Source organism: Portunus trituberculatus, chromosome 8 (genome assembly GCF_017591435.1).
Source record: "Portunus trituberculatus isolate SZX2019 chromosome 8, ASM1759143v1, whole genome shotgun sequence".
In the NCBI taxonomy this organism is placed as follows: Eukaryota; Metazoa; Arthropoda; class Malacostraca; order Decapoda; family Portunidae; genus Portunus; species Portunus trituberculatus.
In genome coordinates this window covers 2,690,001-2,710,000 of record NC_059262.1, presented here as the reverse complement: position 1 = coordinate 2,710,000, position 20,000 = coordinate 2,690,001, and the positions used below count along the sequence as shown (strand labels likewise).

The window sequence follows — 20,000 nt, the reverse complement described above, 5'->3', positions numbered from 1 at the left end:
TGTGGAGCTTGGTGTATCAAATATTCATCTACCTTTCCGATGTACAAAGGACGAAGGATAAAGATGGCAAGGAGACAATATTCTGGGTGTTATGGCCTAAGATGAATTATTACTATTTTCTGGGTTAAAATTCGAGAGAGAGAGAGAGAGAGAGAGAGAGGGTGTATTTCTTGTTGTCTGACAAATTGATAACCACTTTACAAAATATTGCCTAAAAAAGTAAAGTACTATCTTCAAGTTTCGTGGAACTATAGCTTGGCTCTATGACCAATACGTTTCGCGCAGAGAAGGGTGACAGCCGTGGGCGGAAGGGCGTGGGATGTGGGACTGGGCTGACGTCATTTCCAGACTCATACGTACGTGCTCTTAGAAACAACCAATCAGCGCTCTCTATTTTGTTGAGTTGCTAGATACCACTGACTTCTATATAAGCTTTGCCGGGCACGGCAGCCTCAGACTACGTGCACAAAAGCGCCCTGAGTGGAAGCTACGCTCCTCTCAAGCTGTTGTAACGACGCATTTCGCCACCAAGACAAGATTATCTACCGAGGGAAGTCTTACACTCTACCGGTGCTCCTACACATCGTTGACTCACTGCTCACCAAACCCCGCCGTGGTTCCCCGGTTCCTGAGGTATTTGTTGTGATCGAGTAGTGCCAGCCAAACCAAGGCAAGACGTGACAATGGCTCCCATGATGATTGACCAGGACCCTGTCGCTGACCAGATGTTTGAAGAGATCCCGTTTGACGACGCAGACATCAACGGCATTAACTTCGACGAGATTGCAAGCCTCGCTGACATGTTCCCCGAATTCGACAACACCAAGCTCACGGAGGACAACAACGGTCTGGACCTTGCCCCTGCTGCTCCCCATGCCGTGATGGTGCAGCCTGCCAACCCAGACCACTCCGCCCTCTTCAACACTTTCTCTAACTTGCAAGACCTGCAGCCTGTATCTCCTGAAATGTACGTGCTGCCTTCCTCTGACACCTTCATGCAGCCTGCCCGTGATGCCTCCTTCCTGCAGCCTGCTTCTCATGGAGCACTGCTGCAGCCTGCTTCTCCAGGTGCACTGCTGCAGCCTGCTTCTCCCGGAAAATTCCTGCAACCTGCTTCTCCCGGAACACTCCTGCAACCAGCTTCCCCTGGGACTTGCCTGCAGCCCCTATCTCCTGCTGGGTACTCAATCGAGCCTGATTACTTGCAGCCCCAGCCTGTCCAGTACGTGCAGGCCGTCACTGTGGAGTCTGCAGTGCCTGTGTTGTCGTGCCCCACATTGAAGGTGACTCCCGCTGAGGAGGTTGCCGAGGGGCCCAAGAAGCGTGGAAGGAAGCCCAAGTACCCTAAGGGCACAGCCCCTTCCCGTCGCAGCCGCCCCAGAAAGCAGAAAGTATATGAGATGGCTCCCTTGTCTGATGAGGCTCAGGAGAAGAAGCGCAAGAATGCCATCAATGCCAAAATTCACCGCGACAAGCAGAAGGAGCTCAGGACCTCTCTGTCCTTGCAGCTGCAGGAAGTCACTGCTGAGCGTGACGGCCTCCTCAAACTTGTGGAGGAGCTGAAGCGCAGTGAGGCCAGCTTGAGGCAGTTGCTTGCCAAGGGCAAGTGAAGTGCCTGCCTCACTGCCCCATAGCAGTCTAGAAAGCTATGAATTGCCCGGATAGCCGTGAACAGCGCTGGGTACACATGCGCAGCTGGACGCGTCTTCTCGTCAGCTGCCAGTGTACTGTAGGATCACTAGCTGGGCCTGTTGCTCTGCTGACGTCCTTCCTTGGCCACGCCGCCCCACTTCACTGTACGCCTCTTCCGAGTTGACCTCCAACCGCAGCGACGACCTTGTGTATCCTGCCATGGTTGACCTGGGTTCATCCTACCGCAGTCCTCGCCCTCGCCGCAGTGGAGGATTAAGTTTTCCTGCTCTTGACCACCACTACCACCACCACCACGCGCTCCAGAGAAAGAATGGGCGCTGTTAGCCCTCTTTCTTCTTACACTGACATGCACTCACCTCACTCACACACGCCACACCTACACCCACTGCCACAACTAATGATGCTTCCTTTTCAGGCGTTAGCTAGCCCTTTAGCTGTCTCAACAGGACTATTTGCAGTTTATGGATACTAACAGATCATTTCTTAAGCTGAAGTATCATAATCATAAGTTATGAAATCTAATAATTTTCGAGTCACACTAAGGAACAGTCTCAGTTTTGTACAGAGTAATTGTCCAAGTGTCAGATTGAACTATTGTGATATAAGTAATCATGGAAATCAGCAATTTTTCTAGTCACATACTCAGGGAATGGTCTTGGTCATGTAGAGGTTCAGAGTTACAGAGTTTAGTAATGCAGAGTTGTCTGGTAAAGTGAATTTTCCCAGTATTATTAATATTTCTCTTCCAGTCCCATGCCTCTTCCCATGCTCAGATTCCTCGCATTTCAGGTGGACAACCACCACAGCGGCTACAACTGGCCTCGGACACCACTACAGCATGCAACGCCACACACCTGCCCGAGCCTCGTCCATCTGCTGCTTATGCTGCTACTGCCGCTGTGCCTGCTGACCTCATCTGGTGGACCACTGGAGTATGGGTAGGAATGGTATCTGTAAAGGCTGAACATACTACTGTTATATTTTTTCTAGGTAAGGTTAATGTTTAGTGTAGTTTATTTAGGATTTGTGTGATATTGTGTAAGTATGTATGTTAATTCAACTTTATATATGCCAGGGAGAATTTAGTTTTAAAGATGTCATAAGATATTTTTGTACTTATTCAACAAAAAGGAAAGTTATTGCATTTTAGTTTGACACTTTCTTTTTGGTATCCTTGCATCACTATCATTTGAGGTATCTTGGCAAATTGGTCTCTCTCTCTCTCTCTCTCTCTCTCTCTCTCTCTCTCTCTCTCTCTCTCTCTCTCTCTCTCTCTCTCTCTCTCTCTCTCAGGGTGGGTGGGGGCTGTTCCCCATCTTCCCAAATCATTTGCTTCTTGACTTTTCCTTGTTGATCCTTTGCTTCTCTTGAGTTGCAGTGAAATTTGTGAAAGTAATGCCTTTAATTCCTCCTAAGGCAAGAATGATGTTTGCAGAGATGCCTTTCAGTTGCTTGTCATTTAGCCTTGCTTATGTTCACTGAGATTGCATTATTCATTCATCTATTTTGTTATTTACTTTTTGACTCCCTCGTTCCCTTTCCCTGCCTTGCCTTGTGGTGTTCGTCAGGTGTGTGTGTGTGTGTGTGGTGTGTTGCCCACTTTTGCTGGGCGTGCTGTTTCTGTGTTAACTTTGACTACACACCTTTTCACACTCCTTGCCCCCCCCAACCCTCTGTTTGTTACGGAGTGGAGGGTCTACTAGCGCATGCGTGTATGTGTGTGTGTTTTGGTTCCAGTGTTTGCTAATTCTTGATCTATTTTTATTTCTGTCTTGAGGTAAATTCTTGTCTACAGCTGTCACATGGTTTAGTATCTCTCTCTCTCTCTCTCTCTCTCTCTCTCTCTCTCTCTCTCTCTCTCTCTCTCTCTCTCTCTTTGTAGTGATTGGTTTTCTTAATTTGTTTATTTTTATTTATTTTTTACTTTTTAGATTAGCTTTATTCATTTCTCTAATGTTGTGTATTACGGTTTAGGATTTCATTGATTATCCTTTTAATTCATTGCCAAATTTGAAGCACTTGTCTATCTGTTTTTCCCTTAGAATCATGTTTTACCATTCCTTGTTCCGTTCACTTACTACTTTTTCTCTGTAATTCTCCCAGGTGTTCAAATTTCATACATGCTTTTAATCTTTATTGTGTCTGCCTTAGTTACTTTATTTATCATAACTCACCCAGTCTTTTGTAACTTTATGGTGTCACATCCTTACAAACTTACTGATCATTCCCTATTCTTGCCATAGACTCAACCAGTTCAGCATTTAATCTACTAATTCTATGTATTTCATCATTATATTTATCTCGGCTTACCCAGTCAGTAACTTAATGGGTCACATCCTTAGAAACTGACCCACCACTCCCTATTCTTGCCATAGACACAACCAGTTCAGCCTTTTTTAATTTACAATATCTACCTATTTCATTTTATTTATCTCGGCTTACTCAGTCTTTGTAACTTAATGGTGTCACATCATCACACTTTATTCTTTTCTTAGACTCAGTAATTCAATCTTTTAATCATTACTATACCCACCTGTTTCATTGTATTTGTCTTGGCTAACCCAGTCTCTGTAACTTAATGGTGTCACATCTTTAGAAATTTAGTCATCACCCATTATTCTTTTCCTAGATTCACAAATTCAACCTTTATATTTTCTCCTAATGTAGAAAATGTCAACCAGTGCAACCTTTGTAATCTCTTGTATAGAAATTTTCCTAGTTTCATCACAGGCTTGGTATTTCCCCCATCCTGTTTTTTTTTTTCCTAGTCATGATCAGTCCAGCCTTGTAACTCATGATTTTCCTATAGTGCAAAGTTTCCTAGTGTTGTATTCCAGGTTTTTTTTTCCTACATTACTCATTCTAGTCATGCCTTTGTTACACCCTAGTCAGGTTCTAGTCATGTGGCAACAGTCTAGTCAAATGGCGCCAGTGATAAGATAAGAGATAACTTGTGATAGACTAATCTTCATGTACTGGGTAATGTTCATGTGTGTTGAAAGCTGATTATTGATCTTTTTTAGTTTATTTATATCTATTTTTTTTTTCTGGTTTCTCTGTTTGAAAGCTTTTTTTTTTGTTATTTATCCATTGATTTTATGATTTTATTCTTGTTTTTACTTTGTTTATATCTTTAGTTTATTTATTTATTTTTTTTGTCTTGCTGTTTTTCCTTGTTTCTCTTACTTTGAAACCTTTTTGTTTTTATTATTTGTTTATCTTTATTGATTTTTCCTTGACTTTTCTTGTTCCTATTAGTTGAAAGTGCTTTTTTTTATTGTATTTCTCTTATTTATTATTTTTTTGTTTCTCATATGTTAATAAAGCAGTTCTTGTTAATTTTGTGGTGTGTGTGTGTCTGTGTCAGGTTGGTAGATCAAATTGTGGTAGTGACTAGTGAAAGGTCTATTTATTTTGTTCATTTGTTTTATTTTGTAACTTATTTGTTTTATCCATTCTAGTTATGAAAGTAATATTAGGGTGCTGAGATGATTGGTAGACAAAGTTATGAGCTATTTATTTTTTTTTTTTACATAGGAACTTATTTATTCATTCATTTTTTCCCCATTACCGTTATGAAAGTAATATTTGAGAGTGCTGAAGTAATAGGTAGACAGTTATGAGTTACCATAGATTCAGTACAGTTTGGCAGCTATTAGTACTGTTAGTCTGTGATACACCTACCTAGTCTGTGATAAGATTACAGGTACCATTAACCAGTATGTGCATACCTGTCACCTTACCTGTGATAGAAAAAGTACAAATGCTACAATTTAAAATACTATTCTTAAATCTGTGATAGTGATAGCGAATGCAGGTTTCCTTTTTCTTTATTTATGTATTTATTTGCTATGGAAGAGGAAAAAAAAGCCCACTTAGGTTAGATGCCAGTTCCCTAGCAAGTCTAATAAGTACTTAGCCTGTGATATTGATAGTACAATAGATTAATAATGCACTAAGTCTGTGATATTGATAGTACAGTAGATTAATAATACACTAAGTCTGTGATAGTGATGATGCAATGCAGCAGGATACCTTGTCTAGTGTTTTATCTTCTTGTGAGTACAAATATTTATTACAGGTTTAATTAAAAGCTCAAAATAGTTATGTCTTTTTCTTTGTTCAATCTTGTAAGTGATGGAAATAGAGTGATGGCTCAGATCTTTGCTGTTTTGTCCTAACCTTGGAGGAAAGAAATGTTTTGTGAAGTGTTAGACTGAAGTGAACACAAGGTTGGATATTAACCTGTCAGTACCAAGCTGCATTTTCATATTCATTCTGGTTTCTATTTAGTGATAGCTTCAGAAACTTGCGTAAGAGATTAACCCCTTCAGTACCATGGTGCAGTTCCATATTCATTCTGCTTTCTATATGGTGATTTTATACAGCTTCAGAAACTAATATGGGGATTAGAAATGAAGATTATGGCCATTGATCATCTCACCTCCACTGACCCTTCTTAATGTCAATGAAAGGGTCTAATCTTACACAAATCTCGAGGTAAAAATGTGTCTTGGTATTGAAATGGTTAAAGTAGTGAAGGCTGTGGCCATTAATCTTCTGCCGTCTACACCATTGCTAATGTGAATGAAATGGTCTATGGGTATCCAAAAATGAAGGTAAGATATTTAATTATTGAAGGGGTTAATAGTGTGTTGCCATACAATATACACATGCTAGAAGTAGAGAAATGTGGAAGCGATCAAATGTAGGAGCTGAATTTTTTATTATTACAAATTTAGATAAACATTACATAACTAGAATGCAGCGTCAATAAATGGAAAAGAATAGAGATAGTGTAGTGGGTGTTGATATGATCTCCAGTGTTTAGAATGGCAGTGACAGTTCAACAGCCTCTGATTTAATACAATACTGCAGTGCAACACTATACACGCAAATAGAGATGGTGTAGTGGGCGTTGATAGGATCCCCAGTGTTTACAGTTGCAGTGATGGATTAAGAGCTTCTAATACAATACTACAATACAACACTACACACAGTATAGACCATGTGGATTAGATCAGCAAGTGTAGTAATGGGATCTAATTTATTTATTTATTTAAGGGGAAAACTGGCTAGAGGCATCAAGAAAGATCAAACTAAAATGCCTACTGTCACGTACCTATATATATATATATATATATATATATATATATATATATATATATATATATATATATATATATATATATATATATATATATATATATATATTTGTTTTATTTATATGTATTTATATATTTATCTACAGTCACTTGAGCATGGAAGTTACTGAAATACTAGAATCTTCGTCGAGAGAGAGAGAGAGAGAGAGAGAGAGAGAGAGAGAGGAGCCTCCATGAAACAGTGGCATATAAACACCTTGTGGTCACGAGGCGGATGATGTAACATTAACGACTACAGTGTTTTCATTACAATAAGCATAAATAAACACAATCTAACTAAAAATCTATAATCACGGTACTAATAGATGAAACATAGGCCATCGTGAGAATATGACTGTTTTGTGAGAGTTATTGAATCATACAGAGCTAGTCAGAATTGTGGCGTTTGGTGGCGTGATAGCCTTGGGAGAGGAAGCTTGGTTGACGTGGCAGCTGCAGCGTTATCAGCTGACCCTTCCTGTGTGTGTGTGTGTGTGTGTGTCCGGTCATGTGACAAAGGCTAGTGCGTGTGGGGCCTCTAGAACCGTTTGGAATTTAGATAAGATTAACTGGCATGTTTGTTTGAACTTATAAGTTTGGTGTGTCAATTGGAGAGAGAGAGAGAGAGAGAGAGAGTTTATTTAATTTTACTTGATTATTTGATGAGAGAGAGAGAGAGAGAGAGAGAGAGAGAGAGAGAGAGAGAGAGAGAGAGAGAGAATAAACTTACAAAAAAGAAGATAAATAAATAGGAAAAAAAAAAAAAATGAGGCTCACTGAACTAAAACCCTATACTGAAACACAAATATTAACACTATACAGTATCATAGACCTACCCCCAGCGCCCACCACCCCACCACCACTCCATCCATTACTCCTTATCCCCTACACAATCCATCACCCAACCCCTTAACCCCATAACCCATACCTCCAACCCTTACCACTCCTAGCACACACGCCTTCCGTTCTTCATTACGACAATTTTGCAAGGTCACAGACAACTAGTGGGTTTTCTAGTTTCTCCTTTTAGCAGACTAGAAATCTCGCCATTCTACCACCAGAACCATGATAATATACTTTAAAAACACGAGTATCTTCAACTAGAGCCTTTAGAAAGCAGTGATGGTGAAAGAACAAAGCGTTTGAGAACATACACACGTATACACACACACACACACACACAGTCCGTCATGGCGTCATCCCACCTCCTCTAGCCTGACCCCTTCAATCTTCCTTTGTTCTTTCACTTTTTTGTCTTGTAAAGTTAACTGTAGGAAATTATAATACACGTTTTATTAAGAATATCCTGTATGATTCACTAGGGGTAGGAACTGAAGGGTATGTCAGCAGGATAGGCAGTAGGATATGTTTAGTATGCCAGAAACGTTTTGCTCTCTCATCATGATTGCTTTCCAAGGCCACGGATCAAGATATGCAGGTTCTCTAATAAGTGTTTTTGTCTCAACCCCTTCAGTACCAAGACACGTTTTCATATTCATTCTGCTTGATGTTTGGTGATTTTATACAACTTCAAAAACTTATGTGGAGATTACAATAATGAAGATTGTAGCCATTAATCTTTTGACCTCCATAGATCCTTCTTAATGTAAATAAAATCGTCTAATCACTCACAAACTCAAGGTAAAATTGCGTTCCAGTATTAGAGGGGTTAATGATGTTGGAATCATGTTAGTCTGTTCACGTATATCATAAATTCATGCTTGTTCTCTCCCCATGACTGTTTTCCAAGGCCACAGACGCGGGTTCCCAAGTGTTCCTCGTGTAGTGGAAATCTTGTAAATCTCACTGAAACCTCTTAACCCCTTCAGTACCATGCCGCGTTTCAATATTCACTCTGATTATTATTTGGTGATTTTATGCAGCTGCAGAAACTTATGTTGGGGATTAGAATAGTGAAGACTGCTCATTAATCTTCTGACCTCCAAAGACACTTCCTAATGTCAATAAAATGGTCTAGTCGTTCACAAATTCCAAGGTAAAAATGTGTCCCAGTATTGAAGGGGTTAAAAGTTGAAAACCCGGCCGTGTTGCGTAACTTAATTAGTCATTTGAACACAATGGAGGTGCGTCGTTATTTATTTTTCTTATTTACATTACTTTAGTCTATTTATTTTACCGTATCTGTAACATAATATCAATTTTCATATATTTATGTATATTTGTTAATTTTCTGATTATTTAATTAATTTATTTGTTTATCTATTCATAAACTATAGTAAAGACACATTCAGTCCTTCTTACAAACTCTCATACTACTACTACTACTACTACTACTACTACTACTGCTGCTGCTGCTGCTGCTGCTGCTGCTGCTGCTGCTGCTGCTACTACTACTACTACTACTACTACTACTACTACTACTACTACTACTACTACTACTACTACTACTACTACTACGGTGCTACTTTGGTATGTTCTATAATATATGTACAGTACGTATGACAAAGCTCGATCCATTAATATGCGGTCTACACTTCATGTCTTGTGATCTAGCTATAACAAGAAGAAAATTATATTTCTTTTTCTTTTTATTCTCAAGAGATAAGGAAAACACTTCACCCTGACAATGACAATGTCTCGATATGTGACCTTCCCTAATTTTATTTACTGCTTATTGGCATTTGAGTATCCAAAGAACCCTTCAGATGTAACAGTAGCTCAAGGCTTTTACAACGAGGTCACAGTACTTTGCAAATTATATATATATATATATATATATATATATATATATATATATATATATATATATATATATATATATATATATATATATATATATATATATATATATATATATATATATATATATATATATATATATATATATATATATATATATATATATATACATATATAATTTTTTTTTATTTAATTGAGAATATTTCATACCGTTCTGTGCGTGAACTGACAGGCAGAGGTACCGCAGCGATATGTGATTGGATTATTGTTTCTTCGTAGTCATGCACACATGAAGATGTGCACATTCGCAACAGTAAACATACAAGGTATATCCTAATACTCCAGAGCAAAGCTGCCTCGCCTTGTTTCATTGTCAGCAGACTCTTGCACACTTTCAAATCAAAGCCATTTTTCACTTGCAATCGATGATTTTATATTCGGATTCAACATGGAAATCGTATATCGAAGTAAAATTTGGTTATGGTAGATCACATACCAAAGTGGTAGTAGTAGTGCTACTACTACTACTACTACTACTACTACTACTACTAAAAAAATTTGTTCGTTTGTTTAATATTTTGAATCTTTCTGTTGACTGCATTGATATCTGAGAAGTGGTAGTAGTAGTAGTAGTAGTAGTAGTAGTAGTAGTAGTAGTAGTAGTAGTAGTAGCAGCAGCAGTAGTAATAGTAGTAGTAGTAGGAGTAGGAGGAGGAGGAGGAGGAAGAGGAGGTGGTGGTGGTGGTGGAGGAGTGAGAATAGCAAAGTTATCCCTTCAATATAACATTTTCTTATACGAATTTTTAGCAGTGACTATGACATTGTTATTAACTCAGGGTATGGAGGAGAAAGAGATCAAGAACGAGGACGAGAAGGATATAGAGAAGAGGAGGAAAGAAGTGACAAATCAACCTACAGACAGACTGAAGGTAATTACTGTTATCACTTATTACTCTTCGTATGTCTGGGGGTTCCACTCATACAGCAATTTATTAGATAAGGTGCACGTGGAATCAAAAGCTAAATTTTCGTCTCATCAACTTTCTCCGCAGACTGACTGTTTTCAGCCTCTTTCTCACCGTCGAAATGTTGCATCTCTTTCTATCTTTAATCGTTATTTTCATGCTATCTGCTCAACTGATCTTGCTAACTGCATGCCTCACCTCCTCCCCAACCCTCGCTGCACAAGACTTAATTTCTTCCTCCTCTCACCCCTACTTTGTCCAACCCTCTAAAATCATTCATACCTTTCTCTTGTAAACTCTAGATCTCCTTACCTGCTCATGTATTTCCGTCTTTCTACGACTTGACTTCTTTTAAGAGGGTCGAGATATCAAGACATTTGTACCTTCATTTTGGCTAACTCTTTACTTCTCATTTAGGGAACCAGCACTCAAATGGGCCTTTGTTGCCCATGGCTGGCTTCTCTCCTACATAAAGAAAAAAAGAAAAATACTTTTATTTACGAATTAAGGCAGCAATAAAAGACCGATGCATAGGTATAAAATATATTCACCTGTGCCCACACCTATGTTAATTATATACAGAGGCAGGTGGAGAGAGAGAGAGAGAGAGAGAGAGAGAGAGAGAGAGAGAGAGAGAGAGAGAGAGAGAGAGAGAGAGAGAGAGAGATATGCATTCCCTTCTTTTTCTTATCTCTTCCTTCTATTCCTGCTTTCAATCTTTGTTTCTTCTTTAATCCTCTCTACATAAAATGAAAAATGAAATAAATAAAGAAACTATTATACACACAACAATTCAGCCGACAAAATGGTAAATGTTTACAATATTGTCTGTTATTTCAATATTTGTTTGTCTGTATGTATGTTTGAGTGAGTGTTTGAGCAAGCATAAACAAATATCAACACCTGTATTTCTTGTTCACATCTTTTGTATACTAATTGCTTCACTAGTAAATTAAAGTATTATTACTATCACTACTACTACTACTACTACTACTATTGTTTTGGAAGTGGGGATCTACAGTATTACTATTTCCATCACATTTATTTTTTGTCATTTTATTGAACGAGTTACATCATCGTTGTCATTAATATCCTTTTCTGATTTCTTATTGCATTTTCTTTACATTATTTTCTTAGTGTCCTCATTCTAGACCAAAGGCAGTGTTTTTTTTTTTCATTATCTTCATTCTTTTCAATTTATATCCTTGTTGGGGTCCATTCTCTTCATTGACCATTTTTCCTACCAGCTGTATCTATTTTCTGTTATTATTTCGCTTATCTCGTGTCCCGTGTCTTTTTTAACGCAGTCCACCTTATAATTCTCCTTCATCTCAACGTTTTCTTTGATGCAGTTTATCCACTTTATAACTCTACCTCTTCTACTAACAACCTTTTCTTCATCGGCTCGTATTCTGAAATATTCCTGACATTATCTTGCTATTTTGTGGCCCGTGTATTCTTTAAGTCAGTTCGTCTTATAATTCTCCTTTATTTATTTTCTTTGATGGGTGGGAGTCAGGAAGAGTTGCCTTTTCAACGTGTCTTTCTATTCCCTCTTGTTTGTCTTCTTTTGCTGTTATTTTTCGAGTTATTTTCTTCCTTTTTCTGTTTTTCCTAATTAACGTCTCTTTCCTCTTCAATGGCTCGTATTTTAAAGGCCACAGACATGATTTGATAAATTTTTAAGGGGTTCCATATATTTTTATGTTTCCAGCACCAGTAAAATGTGTATGTGTGAAGGAAGGAAGGACTCGATGTGTTAGGTGTGTGTCTTGAAGTGTGTGTGTGTGTGTGTGTGTGTGTGTGTGTTTTTTCTTGTCTTTCGTGTCTTGGTAGTGGTAGTGTTGTTTTCAATGGTGTCTTTTCTTTGTCTTATTTTCTCTTCTTTCCTCTAGTCTTTCTTACTTTTTTTCTTTCTCTTCCTTGTTTTCATGTACATATTTCTTTTTCTTCATAGGTATTTCTTCCTTTTTTTCTGCATTTCTACATTTCCATCCCAGCCTTTGCATCACACACCGTTGTCAACACACACACACACACACACTGTGGCTCACTTCCTCTTGTGTGTTGCCATTGATTTGCTAGAGAAGAGGGTGGAGGGGGGGGGCATTGGTGTGCCTGGGTGCCGGCTGCCAGGGTGGCAGCTAGGGTGGCAGCTAGGTGTAGGGTGTCGGTGGCAAGGGTGGGGTATGGTAGGGTAGGATGTAAGGTGTCGGTGAGGTTTGTTTACCACCTGAAGAACACTTTCCTTAGCCTCTGGAAGAAGGTTGGGGCGGGCTCTGGTTCTGGCTCTGGCTGTGGCTCTGCCGCTGCTTCTGTCTCTGGTGCAGCCGCCGCCTCTGTTGCTGCTGCTGCTGCCTCTGGTTCTGCCGCCGTCTCTGCTGCTGCTGTTTCAGTTTCTGGTGCAGCCGCTGCCTCTGGTTCTGGTGCAGCTGCTACCTCAGACTCTGCTGCTGCAGCAACTTCAGTTTCTGCCACAGTCTCTGCAGCTGGCGTAGCGTCGGCCTCAGCAGCTGGTGCAGCTTCGGCCTCTGCAGCCGGTGCAGCTTCGGCTTCTGCAGCTGGTGCAGCCTCGGCTTCTACAGCTGGTGCAGCTTCGGTTTCTGCAGCTGGTGCAGCTTCGGCTTCTGCAGCTGGTGCAGCTTCGACCTCTACAGCTGGTGCAGCTTCGGCTTCTGCAGCTGGTGCAGCTTCGACCTCTACAGCTGGTGCAGCTTCGGCTTCTGCAGCTGGTGCAGCTTCGGCCTCTACAGCTGGTGCAGCTTCGGCCTCTGCAGCTGGTACAGCTTCGGCTTCTGCAGCTGGTGCAGCTTCGGCTTCTGCAGCTGGTGCAGCTTCGGCCTCTACAGCTGGTGCAGCTTCGGTCTCTGCAGCTGGTGCAGCTTCAGCCTCTGCAGCTGGTGCAGCTTCGGTTTCTGCAGCTGGTGCAGCTTCAGCCTCTGCAGCTGGTGCGGCTTCTGTTTCTGTTGCAGGTGCAACTGCAGCAGCTGGTGCAGCTTCGGCTTCTGCAGCTGGTGCAGTTTCGGCCTCTACAGCTGGTGCAGCTTCGGCCTCTGCAGCTGGTGCAGCTTCGGCTTCTGCAGCTGGTGCAGCTTCGGCTTCTGCGGCTGGTGCAGCTTCTGTTTCTGCTGCAGGTGCAGCTGCAGTAGCTGGTGCAGCCTCAGTTTCTGCAGCTGGTGTGGCCTCTGTTTCTACTGCAGCTGGTGCAGCTTCGGCTTCTGCAGCTGGTGCAGCTTCTGTTTCTGCTACAGCTGGTGCAGCTTCTGCTTCAACAGCTGGTGCAGCTTCTGTTTCTGCTGCAGGTTCAGCTGCAGTAGCTGGTGCAGCCTCGGTTTCTGCAGCTGGTGCGGCTTCTGTTTCTACTGCAGCTGGTGCAGCTTCAGCCTTTGCAGCTGGTGCAGCTTCGGCTTCTGCAGCTGGTGCAGCTTCTGTTTCTGCTACAGCTGGTGCAGATTCAGCCTCTGCAGCTGGTCCAGCTTCGGCTTCAACAGCTGGTGCAACTTCTGTTTCTACTGTAGGTGCAGCTGCAGCAGCTGGTGCAGCTTCTGTCTCTGCAGCTGGTGCAGCTTCTGCCTCCACAGCTGGTGCAGCTTCTGTTTTTGCTGCAGGTGCAGCTTCAGCAGCTGGTGCAGCTTCGGCCTCTGCAGCTGATGCAGCTTCTGTTTCTATTGCAGGTGCAGCTGCAGCAGGTGGTGCAGCTTCTGCCTCCACAGCTGGTGCAGCTTCTGCCTCCACAGCTGGTGCAGCATCTGCCTCTGCAGCTGGTGCAGCTTCTGCCTCCACAGCTGGTGCAGCTTCTGCCTCTGCAGCTGGTGCAGCTTCTGCCTCCACAGCTGGTGCAGCTTCTGCCTCCACAGCTGGTGCAGCTTCTGTCTCCACAGCTGGTGCAGCTTCTGCTTCCACAGCTGGTGCAGCTTCTGGCTCCACAGCTGATGCAGCTTCTGCCTCTACAGCTGGTGCAGTTTCTGCCTCCGCAACCGGTGCAGATTCAGCCTCTGCAGCAGGTGCGGCTGTTGCAGCTGGTGCAGTTTCAGTCTCTACAGCTGGTGCAGCTTCAGCCTCTGTAGCAGGAGCAGTTTCTGTTTCAGCTGCTGCTGCTGCTGCTGCTGGTGCCGCCTCAGTCTGTGCAGCCTCAGCCTCCACCAGCGCCTCTGCTTCCTTGACGAGGGGCGCCGCTGCCTCGCCCTCGGCGGGAGGTGCGGCGGCCACCTTCCAGCCTGTGGACAAACAGTCGTCAATCAGTCATTCAGTCAATCACTCACACACTCATTCACTCATTCACTCTGTCCTCACATTGTGGTGGTGGTGGAGGTGGTGATACAGCTGATGGGGACAGTGGTGGTGGTGGTGGTGGTGATACAGCTAATGGGGATGGGGAGAGTGGTGGTGGTGGTGGTGGTGGCGAAAGACTCACCTTGTGGGGTGACCTGCGCGGCGGGGCCAGACGGGGGGGTGGGCACAGTCTCCAGCAGGCGGGACGGGCCGGTGTGCAGGCCGTGCTGGGGATAACACCTGCCATTACTACTCTGAGACACGTGTGGGAGAACATGCACACCTACCCACACATCCCTCCATACATACATACATACATACATACATACATACATACATACATACATATAGCAATCAGTTCATTCAACCCTTCACACAGCCTTACATCTACCCACCCATCCAACCCATCCATATTTCCATCCAGCTATCCATATATCTATAAAAACATCCATACATCCACTAATTTATCCTCCATCCACACACACATCCATTCATCCACACACACACACACACATACATACTCATCCATCCCCCATACAAACACAGATACACACACACACACACACACACACACACACACACACACACACACATACATACATACATAACATATATAACATACCATACACAAATCTTGGCTTGCCTCTTCCCTGCCCCCTGACAAGCCTTACCTGTGTGGCGGCGGCCTTGGTGGGGACGTGGACTGGGGCTACATTGGGCGGGGCGTGGTAAGTCAGAGCTGTGTGGCTGAGGGCGGCTGCCACACGCCCCTGCTGCTGCTGCTGGGAAGAAAGAGGTTTTCTATGTGAATTTCGTTATAACTAGACCAATATCTCCGTCAGTCAGTCAGTCAGTCAGTCAGAAAGTTAGGTTAGGAAGTTAGTCAGTCAGTCAGTCAGCCATCTTACCAGCCTTACCAACCACGCACTCAATCTTCAATCAATCAGTCAGTTAGTCACCCACCCAATTAACCCTTCAGTCAACCAGCCAACCCAGTCAGCCAGTCAGCCATCAAGCCAACCAGCCAACCAGTTACTCAGTCAGTCAGTCAGCCATCAAACCAGCCAGCCAACTAGTTATTCAGTCAATTAGTCAGCCAACCATACCCTCAATCATTCAAACATTCAATCAGTCACCCAGTTAACCAGTCACCCACCCAGTCACCCAGCCACTGAGAACAAAACACGCTCAAAATCCCCACAAGGACGCTTAACCCAGATTCCTCGTTGCCAAGTGTAGGTACTTTTGGCACAGGTTAGGGGAACGGAGGCACTGCAAGGGTGTAGGGGGGGTTGGGGTGGTGTAGGGGAGGGTGTAGGAGGAGGTAGCCAAGGACAGGTGGGGCGTAATAGTGGACGTTTATGTTAGGTATGTCTGTGGAGAGGCTGTTGTTATGGGACAGAGAGAGAGAGAGAGAGAGAGAGAGAGAGAGAGAGAGAGAGAGAGAGAGAGAGAGAGAGAGAGAGAGAGAGAGAGAGAGAGAGAGAGAGAGAGAGAGAGAGAGAGAGAGAGAGAGAGAGAGAGAGTCCAAGGAAACTACTACTGTTTTTACTTCTACTGCTGCTGCTACTACTACTACTACTACTACTACTACTACTACTATATCCATCTATTCTATCTACCTACCTACCTACCAATCTATCTATCTATTCCCAATTTCCTCATCTATCGACCTATTTAACTATCTATCTATCTACTTATCTAAGCCTCGTGCCGTGTTATGTTGTCAGTGTCTCTATTTCACTCCCTCCCTCCTTCATAACTCGTTAGTGTGAGAAAGTCTTATTGTTGAACTCGTTCCTACCACAACTGCTGGCTTTGCTGGCTCCGGACACACTCAAGGAGAGGAGGAAGTGTGGAGGTTTCATCACGCTGTTACATTTACTCGTGTGGTGTTTGTTTTTTATTTATTTCATTCCTTTTGTCTTATTTCTCTTTACTACACTGCTTTTCTTTCCCTTCCTTATCTCTTTAGCTTCTCTTCCATCTTCAATTAATATTATTCTCCTACATTTTTTATTTCTTATTTGACTTTTTTTCAGCTTCAAATGGATATCAGATTTTTTTTTATACCATGTGGGCTTTTCACGGGAATTTCTGGGCTAAAAGGGGTATTTTTGGGGTATCTCTTATCTCAAAGCCCATCTGCTAGGAAACCGTTGCCCCGAGTGAGGAAGCCCAACCTACACTCGGACTGTGGACAAGATTCGAACCCGTGCGCTTGGAAACACCTCGAACCCCAAAGCAGAGAGAGAGAGAGAGAGAGAGAGAGAGAGTGTGTGTGTGTGTGTGTGTGTGTGTGTGTGTGTGTGTGAGGGAAAGAGATTTATTTGTTTAGTTTTTAAGGAGAATTCGAAAGTTTATATTGCCGGCCTAGTTTTTTTTTTTTTTTTTTTTCTTCTTTTATGATGGAGGAAAAGTTGAAGATTATTTGTTTTAGACTTTTAATTTTTAGAGAACGTGGAAATAATTAGCTTAGTTCTTAGTGCTATGTTTTGTTGTTTTTATTGTTTTTTTTTTCATTAATGATGTAGATTTCTTATTAAACTAGAAAAAAAAAAAATAAGATACTCCTTGCAAACTTTATCAATATCTACTAGAGCATGTCCAGCCATCACTAGGCTCACAAAAACACTAGTAACTTCCACTACAGTCTATTGAACGTTCACAAAACACAGTGAAAACCATAATCCCTTCAGTACCATGACGCGTTTCCATATTCGTTCTGGTTACTATATGGTGATTTTTATACAACTTCAGAGACTTATGTGGGGGCGTGTAATAGTGAAGACTGTGGCCACTAATCTTCTGCCCTTCATAGACCCTTCCTAATGTCAATAATGTGGTCTAATGGTACACAAATCTCATGGTAAAAATGTGCCCCAGTACTGAAGCGGTTGAAATAGTGAAGACTGTGGCCATTAATCTTCTGACTTCCATAGACCCTTCCTAATGTCAATAAAATGGTCTAATTGTACACAAATCTCATAGTAAAAATGTGTTCCAATATTGAAGGGGGTAAAAATAGTGAAGACTGTGGCCATTAATCTTCTGACCTCCATAGACCCTTCCTAATGTCAATAATGTGGTCTAATGGTACCCAAATTTCAAGGTCAAAATGTGTCCCAGTGTTGAAGGGATTAAAATAGTGAAGACTGTGGCCATTCATTTTCTGACCTCCATAGACCCTTCCTAATGTCAATAAAGTGGTCTAATCAACACAAATCTCATGGTAAAAATGTGTCCCAGTACTGAAGGGTTTAATAATTTCTTCTGGAGACTGTTTAACTACCTCGAACCTTGTCAAACTATCACTGGAACTATGAAAACACCCTTGAAAGCCACAATACCTTAAAACTCAGAAATGCTTGAACAATATTGGAGACAAGATGCAGAAATGTTTGGTAATGTTATTATTGTTGTTCTTATTATTGATACTACTACTACTACTACTACTACTACTACTACTACTACTATTACTACCATTGCTTTTATTACTTGATATTGATGCTGCTCTTAGTGTGTGTGTGTGTGTGTGTGTGTGTGTGTGTGTGTGTGTGTGTGTGTGTGTGTGTGTGGGTGTGTGCCGGTGGGTATTTGGGTCCTCAACACTTACATAACTCTCTCTCTCTCTCTCTCTCTCTCTCTCTCTCTCAAGTCAGACTACAGTGAATTCGAGGTTTTCCAGTGATATTTCCAAGGCAGCAGTGATATATTCAGTACAGTGCAGTGAAACACGCCTCTCCTCACTGTATTTGACTCACTGTTACATAACCCTCACTCGCCATCACCAGAAAATACCGGTTCTCCCATGGCACTGTTTCCTTTTCACTGTAACGCTGATTTGTAGTGGAAATGTAGGTTGTAAGATGGTTTTATGGTGATTTCACTGCTCAAATTCATCACTGCTATGTTATTTTTAGTTATCAGTCAGGGAACTTAAGTATTTTAGAGTTTTTTTCACTGTAACGTTGATTTGTAGTGAAAATGTAAGTTGTACGGTGATTTTATGGTGATTTCACTGCTCAAATTCATCACTGCTATGTTGTTTTTAGTTATCAGTTAGGGAACTTTAGTATTTTCTAGATTTTTCACTGTAACGCTAAGTGGCAGTGGAAATATAAGCTATACGGTGGTCTTATGGTAACTTCACTGCTTAAGTTTCTCACTGTTGTGTTGCTTTTAGTTCTTAATTGGGGGACTTTTGTGTTTTCTTGCTTTTTTCACTGTAACGTTAATTTGAAGTAAAATTAAGTCCGGTACAGTGTTTTTTTTTTTGTAATTTCACCGCTTGTTTTGCTCTCAATTATCACTGTTCTATTAATTTCACTTCACTATTAGAGCTTTTGTACCATTTTGCGGTGTTTTTCCACTGTTACGCTTTCTTACAGTGAAAAAATAGAGTACATGCAGTGTTTTTCCCTTGATTTCACTGCTCATTGTTCCGTGGATAATCACTCTTGCATTCACTACAGTTCACAATGGCACTGATATCTTGATTGTACCATTCTGCAGTGTCTCTTTTCACTGTTAGTCTCAGTATCACAGTGAAATACAGCCAGTACATAATAAATTCACCGTGACAGTACAGCTCATCATACAGTGCCCTCAAGTACAGTGTAAAACTAGTAAAATACAGTGAAATTGTTTGATATTACATGATTTCACTGTAGCTTCCACCACTCATATCACTGTTAACGTTACAGCTTTGTCATTGCTTACATAAATTCACTGTAAGACCGTAGCATTGTATAATTCCTTCACTGCTGTGCTTCAGTGCCACGTTTCCATATTCATTCTGGTTACTATTCAGTGATTTTATACAGCTTCAGAAACTTATGTGGGGATGAAAATAGTGAAGACTCTGGCCATTTAATCTTCTGACCTCCATAGACCCTTCTTAATGTCAATAAAATGGCCTAATCACACTTCATATTCATTCTGGTTACTATTTGATAATTTTATGCATCTTCAGAAACATATTTAGGGGTTAAAATAGTGAAGACTTTGGCCATTTAATCTTCTGACCTCCAAAGACCCTTCGTGATGTCAATAAAATGGTCTAATAATATTTAAAACTCATGGTAAAAATGCGTTCCAGTACTGAAGGGGTTAACAGTGTCATTTAGTGCCTTTAGCATCTAGCAACAGTGCCTTCTCATAGTGCCAAAGAAAACGATAGAACTCACCGTACAATTAGCACCAATGTAATTTAGTACCTATAGAATTTAGGTTACAGTGCCACTTAATACCTGTAGAATTTAGC

The 20,000-nt window shown here is 41.6% G+C and overlaps 2 protein-coding genes across 2 annotated transcripts in view; one reads left to right on the top strand and one right to left on the bottom strand.

Moving 5' to 3' along the window:
• The first annotated feature begins 445 nt into the window (after window positions 1-445).
• Window positions 446-5,814, top strand: LOC123501044. The gene has a single exon (XM_045249616.1). The coding sequence runs from the start codon at window positions 684-686 to the stop codon at window positions 1,608-1,610; it is 927 nt and encodes a 308-aa protein (XP_045105551.1). The 5' UTR covers window positions 446-683; the 3' UTR covers window positions 1,611-5,814.
• Window positions 5,815-11,502: 5,688 nt separating this feature from the next.
• LOC123501042 (ice-structuring glycoprotein-like) overlaps window positions 11,503-20,000 on the bottom strand; it is a 9,608-nt gene continuing 1,110 nt past the window's right edge. Inside the window, exons 2-4 of the mRNA XM_045249612.1 lie at window positions 15,406-15,513; window positions 14,877-14,961; window positions 11,503-14,679 (exon numbers count right to left, since the gene is read on the bottom strand). Coding sequence (XP_045105547.1) covers window positions 12,689-14,679; window positions 14,877-14,961; window positions 15,406-15,513 — 2,184 coding nt within the window. The 3' untranslated portion in view covers window positions 11,503-12,688. The remainder of the gene's footprint in view (window positions 14,680-14,876; window positions 14,962-15,405; window positions 15,514-20,000) is intronic.